Raw genomic sequence first — 17739 nt, 5'->3', positions numbered from 1 at the left:
CAGTGGAGGGAGCCGTCTCCTAGGATGGGCAGCCTCGACAGGTCTCCCCATCGAGATGATAGACGGGGACGGGCACCTCCGCCGAACTATTTCACGGAAGAGCCCGTCCCGTCGTCCAGGACCTCGAGGAGGAAGGAAACGTCGGGCGCAGAGGGTAGAATGACCCGAGGGTCCCGTCAAGGTCCCCATCGGATAGGCGTAAGGCCGCCAAATAGACGACTCTACCTGACTAGTGTAGGGAATCGCTGTTTTGGACGGGCAGCCTCGTCGAGCCAGCTCAGATGAGCGGTCGACGGGCGGCTTCCTCCGTCGGGCAACCTCACGGAAGCTGCTTCCCCCTCGAAGTGAGACAAGGAGGACGGAGGTTCTCGCCTCCACGGCAGTACCCATCCTCAGTCCACAACCTAGGGCGGATGTGCCCGTCGCCACAGCTCATGCCAACGGAGGACTCCATTTACAGGGCGGAGGCCCTCGTCGCCACGGCAAGACCCATCCTAGCGGAAGACTCCGCCTTTAGGACGGAGGCCCTCGCCACCACGGCGATGCCTGTCATAACGGGGGACCCCGCCTACAGGACGGAGGCCCTCGCCACCACGACTATGCCCGTCATAACGGAGGGCTACGCCTATGGGACGGAGGTTCTGGATGCCATGGCAATTCCCGTCCAGTGTAAGCTCAAAGTCCTGCCTACAATCACGAGCTCTGTATTATGCCTTAGAAGGACGTCCACTTGGGGCTAGCGAGAGGACGTCCTAGTAGGGGTAGGACAAGGTGCCCCGGAAGACCGGCTAAATCTCAGTTGACCCAAACCAACAGAATAACTTACTTGGGAATAACCCTGGATTCGTTACAGGTCAAGGCCTTTCCCATCCATAGACAGTCTGGACAACCCGGACCAAGTTCTCCTTCCCTTCCTTCGAGGACATCCCAGAAGAATGAAGGATGGGGAGAGGTTGGTAGGACATCTGGTGTCCTTAGAGAAGCTAGCTCCACACGGGTGACAGAACCTAAGGAGGGTTCAATGGAACTTGACGGAGAATTGAAACCAGAGACGTTCCCCAGACAAAGTGGTGCCAGTCCGGCAAGAAACAAGACAAGCCGTGGAGTGGTGGCAGGATCGGTCACACACTCTAAAAGGGATGCCGATGTCCTCCCAACCTCCGATATCCGCCAGTTTACGGACGGGTAGAAAGAAGGAGGGGGAATGCACCTCCGGGGAAAAGGACAGCGAAGGGGACTTGGACAGAAAGGGAGAAGTCCCTACACAGCAATGTCCTAGAGATGAGAGCGGTCCAGGAAACCTGCAAACATTTCCCTTAAGACTTGTAAGGGAATTCAGTGGCCCTGATGTCAGACAATGCAACTGTGGTTGCATACGTTAAGAAGATATGAAGGGCCCGTGACCCGGCCTCTTCCCATCGCAGGACGGAGGAAGTGGTTGGTGAGACGACGTCGGCGATGGAGGACTCCGCGTATAGGAGCGTACTCACCTTGATTAAAAGCTACAATAGCCTGGTGGAATCCGTCCCACAGGAGGTGGAGGCTTGGACCTCGGGCTGGAACAAGTTTCTAGCCTACACCGCCCAGAAGAAGTCCTCATTTTTCCCTTCCTGAGGCCAGGAACGTGTGAAATGGAAGAACCCACATAGACACAGTTGTAACCCACAATAGCGATCCCAGCACAGGCTATAGAGCGGCGAAACTCCTGCAGGGAATTAAGGCCCAAAGTAATTTCCACACGTTGGAAGGTAGACCAAACGGGGCATGCAAGACGGGAAACCCTGGACATCCTTTGACAGGCCTTAGCAGAACGGGACAAGTAGTAGCTTCGGAGTGGTCCCTGCACCCACGAGTGGCAAGCGACATCATTCAGATGTGGGGGCCCCGGTAATGGATCTGTTTGCACAAGGTTGGACGAACAACTCCCCGTATTCTGTTCACCTGTCCCAGACCCGAAGGCGGCATTGGAGGACGTGTCTCAATACAGATGGGACGACCTAGACGTGTACAACTTTCCCCCCATCTCCCTAATAAGTCAAGTCCTCAACAGGGTGAGGGCAGCAACCAACCTAAAGATGACTTTGGTAGCGCCTTTGTTTGCCGGACAGAGAGTGGTTCGCAGACCTAAAGAGTCTCGCCACTCTCCCTCCCTGGACTCTTCCCAACATACCAGACCTATGGAGACAACCACATTTTCAGCAGTTTCACGAAACCCACAAGCCCTTCGTCTTCGCGCCTGGAGGTTATCCAGCGCCTCCTGAAAAGACAAAGGTACTCAAGCAAGACAGCTAGGAGGATGACCCTTTACCTGAAGAAATCCTCTACGGCCGTCTACCAATCCAAATGGACGATGTGCGTTAAGCGGGCAAGGACAAGAAGGTAGAACCCTTAGAAGCATCCGTGCCCATTTTAGTGGATTTCCTGGTCCATCTCAGGGATAAGTTGGCCATGACAGTCCCAGCGGTTAAGGGAGTTCGAGCTGCCCTTGGTCAAGTTTTTCTCCTGAAAGGCATAGTTCTGGGTTTTTCAAGACAGATGTCCATGCTCATCAAGGCTTTCGAGCAATCAGGCCCCTTCTGCCCCGAGAATCCCGAATTGGGACCTGGCAAGGGTTCTGGATATGCTCCGAGAAACACCATTCGAACCCCTAAGAGACATCGTTGACAAGACTCTCACATTCAAAGCATGTCTTCTTGTTAGCGTTAGCCTCAGCTAAGAGGGTGAGCGAGCTACAGGGATTATCATATGAGGTGGAGCTCTCTAGAGGATGGAAGGAGACAACCTTTAAGTTAGTCCCCTCCTTCGTCGCCAAGGCACAGGATCCGTCAGTTTAGGTTCCGAGGCTGGAGAGCTTTACTATCCCAGCAATCCCAAATGAAGGAAACCAGGAAGTTTTGAAATTGTGCCCCGTCAGGGTGATTAGGAAGTATCTTAAAAGAACGGCGAAGCTCCACCCGTCTGTTAAGAACCTCTTCGTTTCCTGGGGTAAAATGATAAAGAACATCTCCAAGAATACAGTTTCCTTTTGGGTCAGACAAGGAATTAGACAAACTCCCTCAAATGAGGGGTTTTCAGTGCCAAGAGAACCCAAGGCTCATGATGTTAGAGTTCTAGGCACCTCCCTTGCATCTGAAAGAACATGTCGTTAGCTCAGGATCTTCGAGCAGGAACTTGGCCTAACCAGTCGACATTCACCGATCATTATCTCAAGGACGGTACGAGGAAGTCCCGGGGTGGGCTTTCGATAGGGCCGGTCATCTCAGCCTTCAATTCGGTTTGACGACTTAGGCCCCGGGCTTGATAGTGAACCACAAATAATCTAGACAAAAGTGGGCTTATTTTTCGCTTTCGCCTTTTTCCCCCTTTCTCTCGTACTATCAGTCGTCCTCAGAGCTATCGCTCATTATACAAACCTCAAGAATCGCCAATATACATCAAGCACAACAAGGTTTATTTGGAAGGATAAGTGTTATAACACACTTAATGAGTCCCTTGTGTAGTTTATCCTACTGTCCATCGGGGTCTAGCTCTAGGAGGCACTCCCACCTCCTAAAGTGTAAGTCTCTTAAGAAAGTGTTTCGAGGTAAGTCTCTGTGTCGGAACAAATCACAAATTTTAAGTAATTTGTATTTTTCCTAACATACTTACCGAGAAACACTTTCGAGTTATGGCCCCCCCCCCCAACCATCCCCGCAGTGCCTCACTGACCTCGAGTATTGTTCCTTACATAAAACTTACTGCCGGGTCAAGCTCAAAGCCACGTGACCGTCATCGGGCATTGCCCCCAGGTCACGTTCTCTCCCGCTAATCAGGTCACTATAGAACACGGGAGTCGGGTAAACTACACAAAACTCTGGTCGTTCGAGAGGAGTTACCAGTAACCTCCTAAGAAAGTGTTTCTCGGTAAGTATGTTAGGAAAAATTCAAATTACTAAAAATGTGATATATATATATATATATATATATATATATATATATATATATATATATATATATATATATATATATATATATATATATATATATATATATATATATATGTATATATATGTATATATATATATATATATATATATATATATATATATATATATATATATATATATATATATATATATATATATATATATATATATATATAAAAACTTTTAGAATCGACCTAGATTATTTTTTTGTGAACTAAAGGTATGAATGAGAGCAATGGATTATGCAAGGCACAGTAGTTAGTAATTTCTTTGGTACATATGTCCTAAAGTAATCTGGGGGATATTCCTTCTTGTTAGAAATTATTTAGTAAATATTGCATACAGTACTCATAAGATTTCAGCAGTCAATTATACTGTATCATCAATATTGCTTAGGTTTTTGCCTTTTATATAATGAGTGTTTTTAGTTCAGTTACCTTGGGATCACTTTCGTAACCACTGAGGTAATGGCAGTAGAGGAGTCAGCATATGAAGCTTCATTTGTGGTGGAAAACCAGGGGTTTGGGGGGGGGGTGGCACCATAGCAGTACTAACCAAATCCAGCTTGAGTCCCTTGTCATGCATAGAGGAACGAAGAGAAGAAGGATCCTCTGGGGGACCTTTTAGGCCATTTGTCGTCCATGATGACTATCATTTTCTTTACAGACCACCATTATTTGGGACGCTTCTTCAGGTCATTGTACGCAGCAGTTTGCCTTCCACTCCGCGCCTGCATTGGATGTTGATTGGCAGAGTAACACTTCATTTGCAAGTTGTTCCACTGACCAGTGCATTCATGTTTGCCAGTTGGGGCAAGACAAACCTATCAAGTCATTCCAAGGGCATACCAATGAAGTCAATGCCATCAAGTGGGATCCACAGGGTAATCTCCTTGCATCTTGCTCAGATGATATGACACTAAAGGTAATGCCTGAATGGGCGTGGACATTTACAAAATTAAATGCACCAAGTCGCAGAGTTTGGTAAATGTTTTATTTGGTTAGTTATTTAAGGTTTTTTTTTATATATTAAGCTACTTTTTGTTATTGTAATTTTTAGCTGGATTACTGTATTACCAAGTAATTAGGAACAAATTATGTATTTTATGTATTTCAGCAAATTTACTTTATTAATATCTTACAGATCTGGTCCATGCGACAGGATTCTTGCGTGCATGATTTGCAGGCACATAGTAAAGAAATTTACACTATAAAATGGTCACCAACTGGTCCTGGTACAAATAACCCAAGCATGAACCTCATATTAGCAAGGTAAAGATCAGATAGCTTTATTGTTAAGATTTAAATTTTTGCAAATCATTGGATGTTATGCCAGAGAGTAATCCATTTGCTACACTGGTGTTATGTTTTGTTAGCCATCAGTGAATGCCAAATTCTTAAATACTGTATAAGGTGCTGCTGTCATGTGTTAATGTAAGAAATGATTACCTTGTGATGTGATTTTACATTTTAGTGATTAGTTTTTGATATTGAAAAGTTTTTTTTCTCTATAATGCAAATTTATGGATATATGTAAATCTATATCGCTGATTGTGGGGTGCAGATAAGATTTCTATTTTTCATATTTTGATTTTTTTTAATCATAGTTTTTGGGCCTAAAAATTGATAGAGTAAATTACAGTTATACCATATATACTCGTGTAACTTGCGATCTCAGATTGTACAACCCACAAATTTTCACCCATAAAAATTTTTTTTGTCATGTATTATTATTATTATTATTATTATTATTATTATTATTATTATTATTATTATTATTACTTGCTAAGCTACAAACCTAATTGGAAGAGCAGGATGCTATAAGCCCAAGAGCTCCAACAGGGAAAATAGACCAGTGAGGAAAGGAAATAAGGAGATAAATAAACTACAAGAGAAATACCGTATTTCCTGTGTCATAAGACGTACTTTTTTTCACAAAAAATTACCCTCAAAATCACCCTGCATCTTAACACTTAAGAAAAAGTTGTATAAGGGAGTTTGACTCCCATCAAACACCCAACTATTGACATACAAGCACTCAAACTGACGAGGAGAGAATATAAACCTACAATTATCATTTATATGTCGTAAATTAATTTGTTTTTATATTGCACTTCCTTTAATGAAGTACAGTAGCTATTTTTTGTTCTTTTTGGTAATCACCTGATGACTCGCTAACCCCCTTCTACAAGAAAACATGCCAACTAATGGTCTCATAGCAGACGACGCTATGACATTATAGTTGTTTATGCATTATATATCTATTTTGTCATTTTTTGTTGATATTTTGTAATAAAGCAATATATTGATAATGACTTTGTTGCTTGAGTTAGGAAATAATACAAATAGACAGTTGCTGAATACGACCTTGGAAAAAGACTTCTGTTTGTTGACTGCAGTATTACCAATTTGCAGAAAAGTAACTAGACCTAGAACCACATAAACATTAGCAAAATTATTCCACCTAAAAGAATGTCTAGATTTCTTTAATCAATAATTACATTTTGTGTGAAAATTTATAGGCTATATGAGGAATTTTGGAAATAGTACTAGAATTTTACCTCTTCAAAAATTTTTTTATGAACCTTTGGCAACTCTGCTTTTATGTAAACAACACTTGAAACACCAAACACCTGACTAAATGTGTAGTTGTGGTGGAAACTACGACTGGTTTAGTGGTTTCTTACATGAATATGTAATAAAATTGGGATAATCGGCATAGAGCTAATTAATATTAACTTAGACATTTCATAATACAGTGAACCCTCGCTACTTCGCGGTTCGACCATTGCGGATTCACCACTTCGCGGATTTGTTTCATAACCCATATATATACATATCGCGGATTTTCCGGAAATTTCGAAAATACCGCGATATCTGAAGACCCCAAATACGATATTTCGTTACCTTAATTCCAATAATACTGTAATTAGTAATATCTGCTCTTACTGATTGTTCATTGCATTACATATGACATATAATGAAGCACAGAAAGAAATAAAACACGAAAAGAGAATGTGATCATACGATAATTCAGTACTGTAAACAGTACGTAGTAAAATTAAATCGAACATGAAACGCAAATCAGATGCAGTCATACCATATTAGAATGGTGTAAGGCTGCTGATGGCTACTACTGTACTACAAATGTAATGGATGTGCCTCTTTTCCATGAATCTTTTGTATGTATACGTACGTAGTACTGCATCCAATAATATTCTTTGTTGCAAAAATCACATTTCGAATAAGTGTACTGAGAGAGAGAGAGAGAGAGAGAGAGAGAGAGAGAGAGACACATCCTACAACGAAAGCGTAAAATAGCGTACGTAAAGCTGTATTATTATCATTATTATTATTATTATTATTGTTGTTGTTGTTATTGAAATTATTATTGTTATTATTATTATCATTATTATTATTATTATTATTATTATTACAGTATCATTATTTGTTATTATTATTATTACTGTACAGTATACGCAGGGTATCTTGTACTTTGAATTGGTAACCTACGTAGCATATAGGACGGGTTGTGATTGGTTCAAGCGCTGATAGATGACGAATCAGAACTCAAGTTTTGTTATCTAGCCTGTGATTGGTGTTTTGCCCGCATCTCCAACTTCACAGCATCTAGGTTTTCGCGGCCACTTTCTCTCTCGCCGTATCGCTGTGTAGACGTTAAGTTTGTGAACTTTAATCTGTGCTGTGCGTGACTGATTTTAAGTTGAACTTTTTGTTGCTTTCTGTTAAACCCTACTGTACAATGCCTCCCAAGCGTTCTGCTTCTACTAAGGCTGGTAGTGAGCCTAAACGCCACCGAAGGATGATGACGATTGCTAAGAAGGTGACGCTTCTCGATATGTTAAAAGACGGTAGAAGTTATGCGTCCGCAGCCCGCCATTTTGGAATCAATGAATCCACCGTTCGCTATATCAAGAAGGACGAGGCGAACATTAGAAAGACGGCTGCAATCACCTTTAGCAGATCAGCGAAGCGAGTCGTTACCACGCGTAATAAAACGATCGTACGCATGGAAGGTGCTATAGCTGTGTGGATTGCTGACTGCCGGAAGAAGAACATAGCCTTGGATACGAACACCATCCGAACAAAGGCTTTGAGCTCGTATGAGAATTTTGCGGCAAAGGAACCTCAAGACGACGATGGTGACCATGCTGAAGAAGATGATGATGTAGATGAACCTCAACCAGGGACATCCACTGATTCCCAGCGTCAGAAACAACGTTTTTCCGCCAGCAAAGGATGGTTCGCGAAGTTTCAGAAACGGTTCGCCCTGAAAAGCGTTTCCCTGCATGGCGAGGCTGCTTCCGCTGACACTGCCGCTGCTGAAACTTACGTGAACCAGACGTTCAAGAATATTATCGCTGAAGGTGGATACAAGCCGAGGAACAAGTCTTTAATATGGATGAGACCGGCTTGTTTTGGAAGAGAATGCCGTCGCAAACTTTCCTGTTCAAAGAAGAAGCCAAAGCCTCTGGCTTTAAAGCATTCAAGAATCGTGTTACCCTCGTGATGTGTGGCAATGCTGCTGGATTTTTGCTAAAGCCGGGTCTTATTTATAAGTCGAAAAATCCTCGCACTTTGAAAAATAAAAACAAGAATCTCCTTCCCGTGTACTGGATGCATAATCCAAAAGCATGGATTACGAAGATGCTGACCTCCAACTGGTTCCACCAGTGTTTCATCCCGCAAGTCAGTGAATATCTCTTAAAGAAGGGCTTGCCATTCAAGATCCTTCTCCTTATGGATAACGCTGGTGGACACGCAACTGACCTGTCGCGTGAGGGCGTTCAGGTTGAGTTCCTGCCACCCAACACCACGTCATTAATTCAACCGATGGATCACGGGGTTATCAGGGCGTTCAAGGCCCTCTACACGAAGAATACCTTGGCGGACCTCGTTGCGTGTGTGGATGCTGCCCAAAGATGATGAGGATGAAGATTTTTAACTTGAAGGCGTACTGGCGGCAGTACTGTACACCATAGCCACGTGCCTGAAGAATATTCAGAAGGCACTGCAAGAGATGAAACCTGCAACCGTGAATGCGAGCTGGAAGAAGTTGTGGCCCCAGATTGTTTACGACGACGAGGGATTTACTCCGTCTGAAATCCAACACACTGCAATACGCAAATCTGTGCAGTTGGCTGCCATAATTGGAGGTGACGGGTTTGGCGACATGACGACTGAAGACGTCGATGAGTTGTTGGACTGCCATTCCCAGCCGCTAACTGACGCAGACCTAGAAGACCTGACGAAATCGGCAAGTGAAGAAGAGAGTGAAACGCAGGAGTAGACCCAAGAAAATGTCGAAGAAACGGGCTTAACATTAGAACGGCTTGCCAAGTTCTGCAACCATATGAAGGAGGCGAAAGAAATGTTGCAAGAGTGGGATGAGGATATGGTTTCGGTCCATGCAATTCTCCAACAAGGTCGATGACATCATGACTCCCTACAAGATGCTCTTAGAGCGAAAAAAAGAAGCAGCGGCAGCAACTTCCGATCACAATGTTCTTCCAGCCTCGCAAAATAGAGCCAGTTCCTCCTGCTACTAGTACGCCTTCGGAAGAAATTGAAGAAGTTTCCCTGAAAGAAGTTGAAGAGGTGTCCCAGGAAAAAACACCTCCGTCTGAAGAGACGTAAAATACTATCATTGGCTGCACAGTAGAAGACATCATCAGCTTCATCATCATCATTTCTACTGTGCAGCAAATTCATCGCCCATCATCATTCAAGTTTTTCTTGAACTTCTTTCGTGGTGAGTACAGTAACAATCTTTATTTTTTACTTTAATATTCTAACATTTTAAAATTTGTCCCTGTTTTAGTTTAGTACTGTATGCATTAAGTTAAAGGGAAGGTTTTAAAAGTGAAGAGTATACATGTTGTAACCTATCATATTTTTTTTTGTTTAAAATTTACATTTACATATGTAAAACAATCTCTCTCTCTCTCTCTCTCTCTCTCTCTCTCTCTCTCTCTCTCTCTCTCTCTCTCTCTCTCTCTCTCTCTCTCTCTCTCTCTCTCTCTCTCTCTCTCTTCTCTTCTCTTCTCTTCTCTTTCTCTTCTCTTCTCTTCTCTTTTTTGTATGATTTTATATAGATACGGTAAATAATATTTGTAATAACATATTTTCTAAAAGCTTTTACTGTAAATATCATTATTTATCACTTTCATCATGCGCGTTAAATGCCTTCTTTGTTTTGAGCGTGGTTGTTTCCTGAGCGTACTTTATGACGCCGTCGTTTCAGGCGGCGTCATAAAGAAAATCATTTCATTTGGAAGTCCTAAGAAAAATTAAGTAAAACATTGGTAATAACAAAATCAACATACTGTACTGAATAATCAATATAATCGATGCAAAAACTAACCTATACACAGATGTGGTACAGTAAATGCGCTTGTTTTCTTCATTATGATCTGAGAAACGTAAACAAAACATTGGTTGCCATTTTTTATCGTGCTTTTTGGCGTGTTTAGGAAACGCATGATATAAAATCGCCTGTAATATTTGTGCCTGTTTCAGTTTAGGGTACTGTAGTACATGCATTAAGTGTTCTGTACATTAAAGGGTAGTTTTAAAAGTCTGAATATACATGTTAAATAAATAGGTAAATATGGTGTCACTACTTAGCGGATTTTCACCTATCGCGGCCGGGTCTGGAACCTATCTACCGCGATAAAACGAGGGTTCACTGTACACCCAAAACAAGAAAAGTAACTGTGCAAGACAATAATCACGCTAGCGTCGCTGACGAGGGATTTGTGCTAAGAAACTTTTAAAATCCTCAATTTTTTTTCCCTAAAACTGCCTTGCTAATTTAATGGTGCGTGTCTTACCACTTGTAGCGTCTTATGACACGGGAAATGCGGTAATTAACAATAGAATTTAAGAACATTGATAACATTAAAACTAATCTTTCATACATAAACTATAAAAACTTTAAAAGACAAGAGGAAGAGAAATTAGATAGAACAGTGTGCTCGAGTGTACCCTCAAGCAAGAGAACTCAACCCTAAGACAGTGGAAGACCATGGTACAGAGGCTATGGCATTATCCAAGACCAGAGAGCACTGGTTTGATTTTGCAGTGTCCTTGAAGAGCTGCGTATCATATCTAGAGTCTCTTCTACCCCTACCAAGAGGAAAGTAACCACTGAACAGTTACATTGCAGCACTTAACCCCTTGAGCAAAGAAGAATTGTTTGGTAATCTCAGTGTTGTCAGGTGTATGAGGACAGGAGAATATGTAAAGAATAGGCCAGACTATGTGGTGTATCTGTAGGCAAAAGGGAAATGACCCTTAACTAGGGAGAAGGATCCAATGTATTACTGTGTGGCCAGTCAAAGGGCCCAATAACTTTCTAGTGGTAGTATCAACGGGTGGCTGGTGCCCTGGCAAACCTACTACCTATCGTGCAAGTTTCTTTTTTAGACCAAATTGTAATAAGCTAACCTCTTTCTTATTCACATTCTCCTACACCTGACAACACTGAGATTACCAAACAATTCCTCGCTCAAGGGGTTAACTACTCGTTATTATTATTATTATTATTATTATTATTATTATTATTATTATTATTATTATTATTACTACTACTACTACTACTTGCTAAGCTACAACGCCAGTTTGAAAAGCAAGATGGTATAAGCCCTGGGAAAATCGCCCATTGAGGGAAGGTAACAAGGAAAAATCAAATATTTTAAGAAAAGTAACATTAAATATTTCCTATATAAACTATAAAAACTTAAAAAAACAAGAGGAAGAGAAATAAGATAGAATATAGTGTCCGAGTGTACCCTCAAGCAAGAGAATCCAAACCCAAGACAGTGAGAGACCATGGTACAGAGGCTATGTCACTACTCAGGACTTGAAAACAATGGTTTAATTTTGGAGTGTCCTTCTCCTAGAAGAGCTGCTTACCATAGCTAGAGTCTTTTCTACCCTTACCAAGAGGAAAGTGGCCACTGAATAACTACAATGCAGTAGTTAACTCCTTGGGTGAAGAAGAATTGTTTAGTTATCTCGGTGTTGTCAAGTGTATGAGGACAGAGAAGAATATGTAAAGAATAGGCCAGACTATTTGGCGAATGTGTCGGCAAAGGGAAAATGAATTGTAACCAGAGAGAAGAATCCAATGTAGTAATGTCTGGCTAGTCGAAGGACCCCATAACTCTCTAGTAGTACTATCTTAACGGGTGGCTGGTGCCCTGGCCAACCTACTACCTATAAACACAGTTGTCATATTTAGCATAAAGAGACGATGAAGGTAATTGAGAAATTAAAAGTACTTTCCTCTTGGTAAGGGTAGTAGACTCTTTAGCTATGGTAAGCAGCTCTTCTAGAAGGACACTTCAAAATAAAGCCATTGTTTTCTAGACTTGAGTAGTGTCATAGCCTCTGTACCATGGCCTTCCACTGTCTTGGATTAGAGTTGTCTTGCTTGAGGGTACACTTGGGCATGCTGTTTTATCTTATTACTCTTTCTCTTGTTTTTTTATAAGTTTTATAGCTTATATGTTGTTCCGGTTCGTAAAATATTTTATTCTGATTGTTTATTACTTCTTGTGTAGTTTATTTCCTTGTTTCCTTTCCTCACTGGGCTATTTTTCCCTGTTGGAGCCCTTGGGCTTGTAGCATCTTGTTCTTCCAACCAGCTTAGATTGTAATAATAAAAATAACTGTTTTGGTTGCATTTCAATTTTCACACGTTAGTAAATTATTACCGTAGGTATTACAAATGATGTAATATATTCTTTCATTACTCTATATCTTTTCCAGTTTATGAAAAAGTAAACCGAATTGCACAAAAATTACCTAAGGATTTGGAAGAAAAATTCTATAATTTCTCAAGCACCGCATAGCTAAAAACTATCAGTATCAGGGATAAAATGCCCCTAAACTGATATGCCATGAAAATCAACATTAAATGAAATATAAGCAAAATATTTCTACTAAAATTTAAATAATAATTCCTTATATGGTGGAATGAAAATATAGTTCAAGTAATAATTCTCTCTTAGCAAGAGAAAAAAAAATCTTCATAATTAATTCTTATTTATCTGGTAGTCTCAGTCATGTTAACAATGGAAGACCTATTTACCATTTTTATTTTGTAATATGATACTAATATGTGAATATTTCATGCAGTCAACCCCCACTCTTTGCGAGGGCTAGGTAATGGAAACAGGTGTATATTTGGTGGCCTACATGTAGGGTGGGCTAACTCCTAACCTAACAACTCACTGCCCATTGCCCACTCAGATAATTAACACACTAAGTACTGCCTAGTATTGATTTTACTTGGTTTTTATTACAGCATAAGTAGTTTGTAATTAAATTAATATATGTCAGTAAAGTGTACAGTACATGTGCACACGTGTACACTACATACTGCATATGGTAAGGCTATACAGTAGTACAGTAGTTGTTGCTCTGACTGGAACTATAATTTTACCCAGTATTAGACCAAAACACTGTTATTCATGTCTAGTAATACTGTAGTGTATATTACTGTAATATATACAGTACTATCACTACAGTAAAACTTAACTGAACTTTAAGTGTTCATGGTTTTCGTTCAGACGACGTCACCATACAAATAGCCCACATATACAATAAACAATAATATGCATTACTGTAATTCTTTACTGTACAATATGTATACATTTTAAGATTTACTAAGTGACATGTTTTATACATCGAACCCTGACCATCTTCCTACGATGTTTTACGAAGTCCCGAAGCATGACGCAACTCCTGATGTGTCTGTGTCGTCTCTTGCGAGTACTGTAGGACATCATAACTCTACAGTATATTACCCCATAAATATAAACAGTGTCCAGGAGTATAGTTTGTACTACTACTGCATATACGAATACATAACTTTTTTACATGAAAGCATGATTGCTCATAAAGGACCGAATCAGTAGATAGACGTAGGAGGAGAGATGATGCAAGACTGACAAGCAGGGTTGCCATTTCTGGTGTTGAATACGTGTTACATGAACTAACAAAACGTGCTTGGAAAGTGCTAGATCATTTTTTAAGATACAACAATGATAAAGCTGAAATGGTTTCAATAAGTCAAGTTGGTGAGAAAGACTGGAAGGCAACCAGTTTATCATAATACATACTATCAGCAGGAAAAGTATCATATTAAATAGCAAAACCGTGCCCGATAGTAAGAACTCGCTAGATTCTCCAGAAATGTGGCAGATCTTGCATAAAAGGTGCTGAAATGGCAACTCTGGTGACGAATCAGAGTGAAATGGGAGCACAGAGGGAAGTGGCGTGAAGTTAGCAAAGTGCAAATGAGTGCGGGCTGTTTGAAATTGTCTTGCTGCGAGAGTATTTCTTGCAATTAATTGATTTTTTTATTTGATAGTTTATATGCTTCTTTGTGTCAGAAACAAGCAAAATCGCGAAGAATAAACTCACGTATTGCAGGAGCTGACTGTATACTGTTGTTGGATACAGTTAGTGGAACATTAGTTTTAAAGTGTCATATCAGTGTATAATTGGATTTATAAAAACATTTTATGGGGATTTATAAAATCTTAGATTTATAAAGAAAATAAAAGTGTGAAAATTTTTAGAAATTATGAAAAAAGTATACCAAAGAGATATCTCTACATCGGGGTTTTTCAGCTATCGCAGGGGATGAGGGTGCTGAAACGGAACGCCCGCAATAGCCAAGGGATTGCTGTATAAAATATTGTTTTCAGTTACTGTAGTTCAGTAACATAAACTAACTAATGAAAATAATTGTTGATTATACCTGAATACAACAGAAGTTTGAAATGTCAAAGGCGTCACGTCTAAATCCTCTCTGCCAAGATAGGACTAGAGCTGAATTATATTACAGTATCTGGAAAAATGAACTTTTGGGCCAGACCCCTATTTATTTGTTCTCTTTTCTCTTTCAGTGCATCTTTTGACTCGACAGTACGGCTGTGGGACGTAGATCGTGGAGCATGCATCCATACTCTCACCAAACATTCTGAACCAGTCTACTCAGTGGCCTTTTCACCAGATGGTAAATTTTTGGCATCAGGAAGCTTCGATAAGTGTGTCCATATATGGTCTACGCAGGTGAGTGATTTTTTTTCATAGAGTGGAGGAGTATCCTTCAGTTAGTAAAAGTATTTGCTTGATATTTTACTGTGCTTTTGTCTCTTGGTGGATGCAACATCAATTCAGTTTGGCTAGATTGTGGATGATACTTTATACAGCCGACCCTCAGGTTAAGTAACAGAGATAAGAGCGAAAAGCGAGAATCTGTGAATACTTGCTTCCCTAGGGTGGGTTAACTCCTAACCTACCAACTCGCTACCTATGCCTATGCGTGGTCGACTAACACACTAAGTAACCCACTGTACTGTCTAGTGTTGTTTTTACTTGGTGTCTATCACAGTATAATTATTGTGTTAATGACTGAACACATTTTAGTAAATGTACAGTACAGTACATGTACACACACAACTGTAAGACTACGGGTACACATAACACGATTCATCGCCACTGAAACGTAGATGTAATACCGTAAAGTACAGTGTTGCGTATACGGTACTATACAGTAGTTGATATAACAGTAACACCTATATACAGTACAATGAATACATTAATACGATGAAAATTAAAGGAAAAAGTATCAGTACAACACCACTAACTGTCTACATACAAAGTTCTACCGAGTAAGTCTGAAGCATGATGCAACTCTTGAGCCGTTGGATATTTGGTAGTGTAATGTTCATTTTACATTTTATACAAAAACCACTATAAACTCATTAGATATGTTCTGGATTTTTACATCACAACGTGATTCTGCATAAAATGGATTGAAGAAGGAGATATACACGGGAGGAGAGACAGTGCGTGACTGAGGAAATGGTGAAAAACAAAGAAATGCGGTTGGTTTGAAATCGTTGACTGTGAGAGTACTTATTGTGAAACTGCTAATTATGTGTTGTTCCAACACGGAGACTTACCTCGAAATACTTTCTTAGGAGGTACCTGGAATCTCCTCTCAACTGACCAGAGTTTTGTTTAGTTTACCCTACTTCCGTTTTCTGTGAGGACTACCCCAGGCGGAAGGATACATGCCCTGAGGCTAGTCCCGAGCCAGGTCGCGTGTTAGCTTGGGTCTTGACCCTCAGTAAGTTCTCTTGTCGCGTCGTGATACCATCCTGATGCTCTCCGTTCTCAGTGTGGCCCTTTGTGTCCCCGACTCGCATGTCCCACGTGTCTCCCTCGTGGTATCCCTGTACTTTCCCTTGTGTTCTTGCGTGTTCGCTTGATTCCCTTGTGCTTTACCAAGTGTATTCCTTATCCTTTCCCTGCATTCCTGTGTCTTACGGTGTTGTGTTGTGCATTATGGAGCATGGCCGCCGTTGTCCTGGGCCTAGAGCCGGAAAGTCGTGTGGAGTGTTTTTGTCCAAGCCGGAGGTTGACCCGCATTCCCTTTGCTCTTCGTGTAGGGGTAGAGTGTGCTCTCCGTCGGACACGTGTCCGGAGTGTGTGTCGTGGAGTGAAATCCAGTGGGTTCGTTTTAGTACGAAAAAGAAGAAATCTGGTAAGCGATCTCCCAGGAAGGCATGCACCTCTTCGCCCTTGACATCGCCAGGAGGGAAGTCTGACGGTGTTTCTCTCCCATCTTCCCCTACCCAGAGTAGGGGACGAGGTAAGTCCGTTGCGGGGAAGAAGCCGATTGCTCTTCCCCAGGAGTCTAGTCTTCGAGATGTTGGGGTTGCTGACTCTTTGCAGGCAAGTGGGGGGGGGGGGGGGGGGCCTGAATGTGCTTTTAGTGGGAGTCTTGGAGACTCTGCCCTTGTGCATGGGGGACATGTCTTGTCTGATGACCCCATGTGGGGTAAAAATGTCCCTGTCTCTTCGCCCGCTTCATGGGCCTACGTTTCAAGTACCTCTGCAGCTGATGGCACCCAAGATAAGATAGACTCTCCGGTTGCGGATCCCTTCGGATGGGGACCCCCGAAGACTCCAGGTAGGTCCCCGTTGAGGATGGAAGAAGGCCTTGGTTCCTGGTTACCGAACTCTCCCCTAGCTCCTCTTTCGGCAGTTCCTGACATGTTTCTACAACCTTCGACCTCCGGAACCCAGCAAATCACGAAGACGTCCATTCCCCATGCGCCTGCCCCTCGGTCGCGTTATGCAGAGTCGTCGGAGTCTTCAGCCGCAGGTACATCGTTCTCTTCGGAGGGAGAAGCGCGGAGGAGGGATAGATCCAGGAGCAGACGTTCCCGTTCGAGGTCGAGATATGGGAGAAGGCGTTCCAGGTCTCTGAGGAAGAAATACAGGAGAAGTAGATCTCCCAAAGAAGAATGGGTCCTCGTCCCCCGCAGGAAGCTCGCGGACTTCTCTGCGATCCCGAGCTCTGCGAGTTGGCGGTCCAGAGACGGTTCTCTAAGGAGGCCCTCTTCCAACCACAGGTTTGACCCTCGGAAGGACCAGAGTGAAAGGACCTCTTCAGACAGGTGTAAGGCCGCGAAACAACCGACTCAACCCGCCCAGCGGAGGGAGTCGCTTTTTCGGACGGGCAGCCTCGTCGAGTCAGCAAAATTGGATCAACCTTTGGATACACAAGGATGGCTTCCTCCGTCGGGCAAGCCCACGGAAATCTCACCCTCTTTGTCGAAGCGCATGTTAAGGACGGAAGCCCTCGCCAACACAGCGGTGCCTGTCCCAAGACTGAGACCTAGTGTGGAGGTGCCCGTCGACACAGCTCCTTACCGCCACACGGA

General features: G+C 42.1%; 1 protein-coding gene across 1 annotated transcript in view; it reads left to right on the top strand.

The window, feature by feature from the left end:
• The window catches only part of ebi (transducin beta like ebi), an 80349-nt gene that overhangs the window by 42832 nt on the left and 19778 nt on the right, over nt 1-17739 (top strand). The window contains exons 8-10 of the mRNA XM_068353995.1: nt 4632-4889; nt 5109-5236; nt 14908-15073. Of these exons, the coding sequence (XP_068210096.1) occupies nt 4632-4889; nt 5109-5236; nt 14908-15073 (552 nt within the window). The remainder of the gene's footprint in view (nt 1-4631; nt 4890-5108; nt 5237-14907; nt 15074-17739) is intronic.

This window comes from Palaemon carinicauda, chromosome 30, assembly GCF_036898095.1.
Source record: "Palaemon carinicauda isolate YSFRI2023 chromosome 30, ASM3689809v2, whole genome shotgun sequence".
NCBI classification, from domain to species: domain Eukaryota; kingdom Metazoa; phylum Arthropoda; class Malacostraca; order Decapoda; family Palaemonidae; genus Palaemon; species Palaemon carinicauda.
The sequence above is the reverse complement of the archived record's forward strand: the minus strand, read 5'-3'. Positions and strand labels throughout refer to the sequence as shown.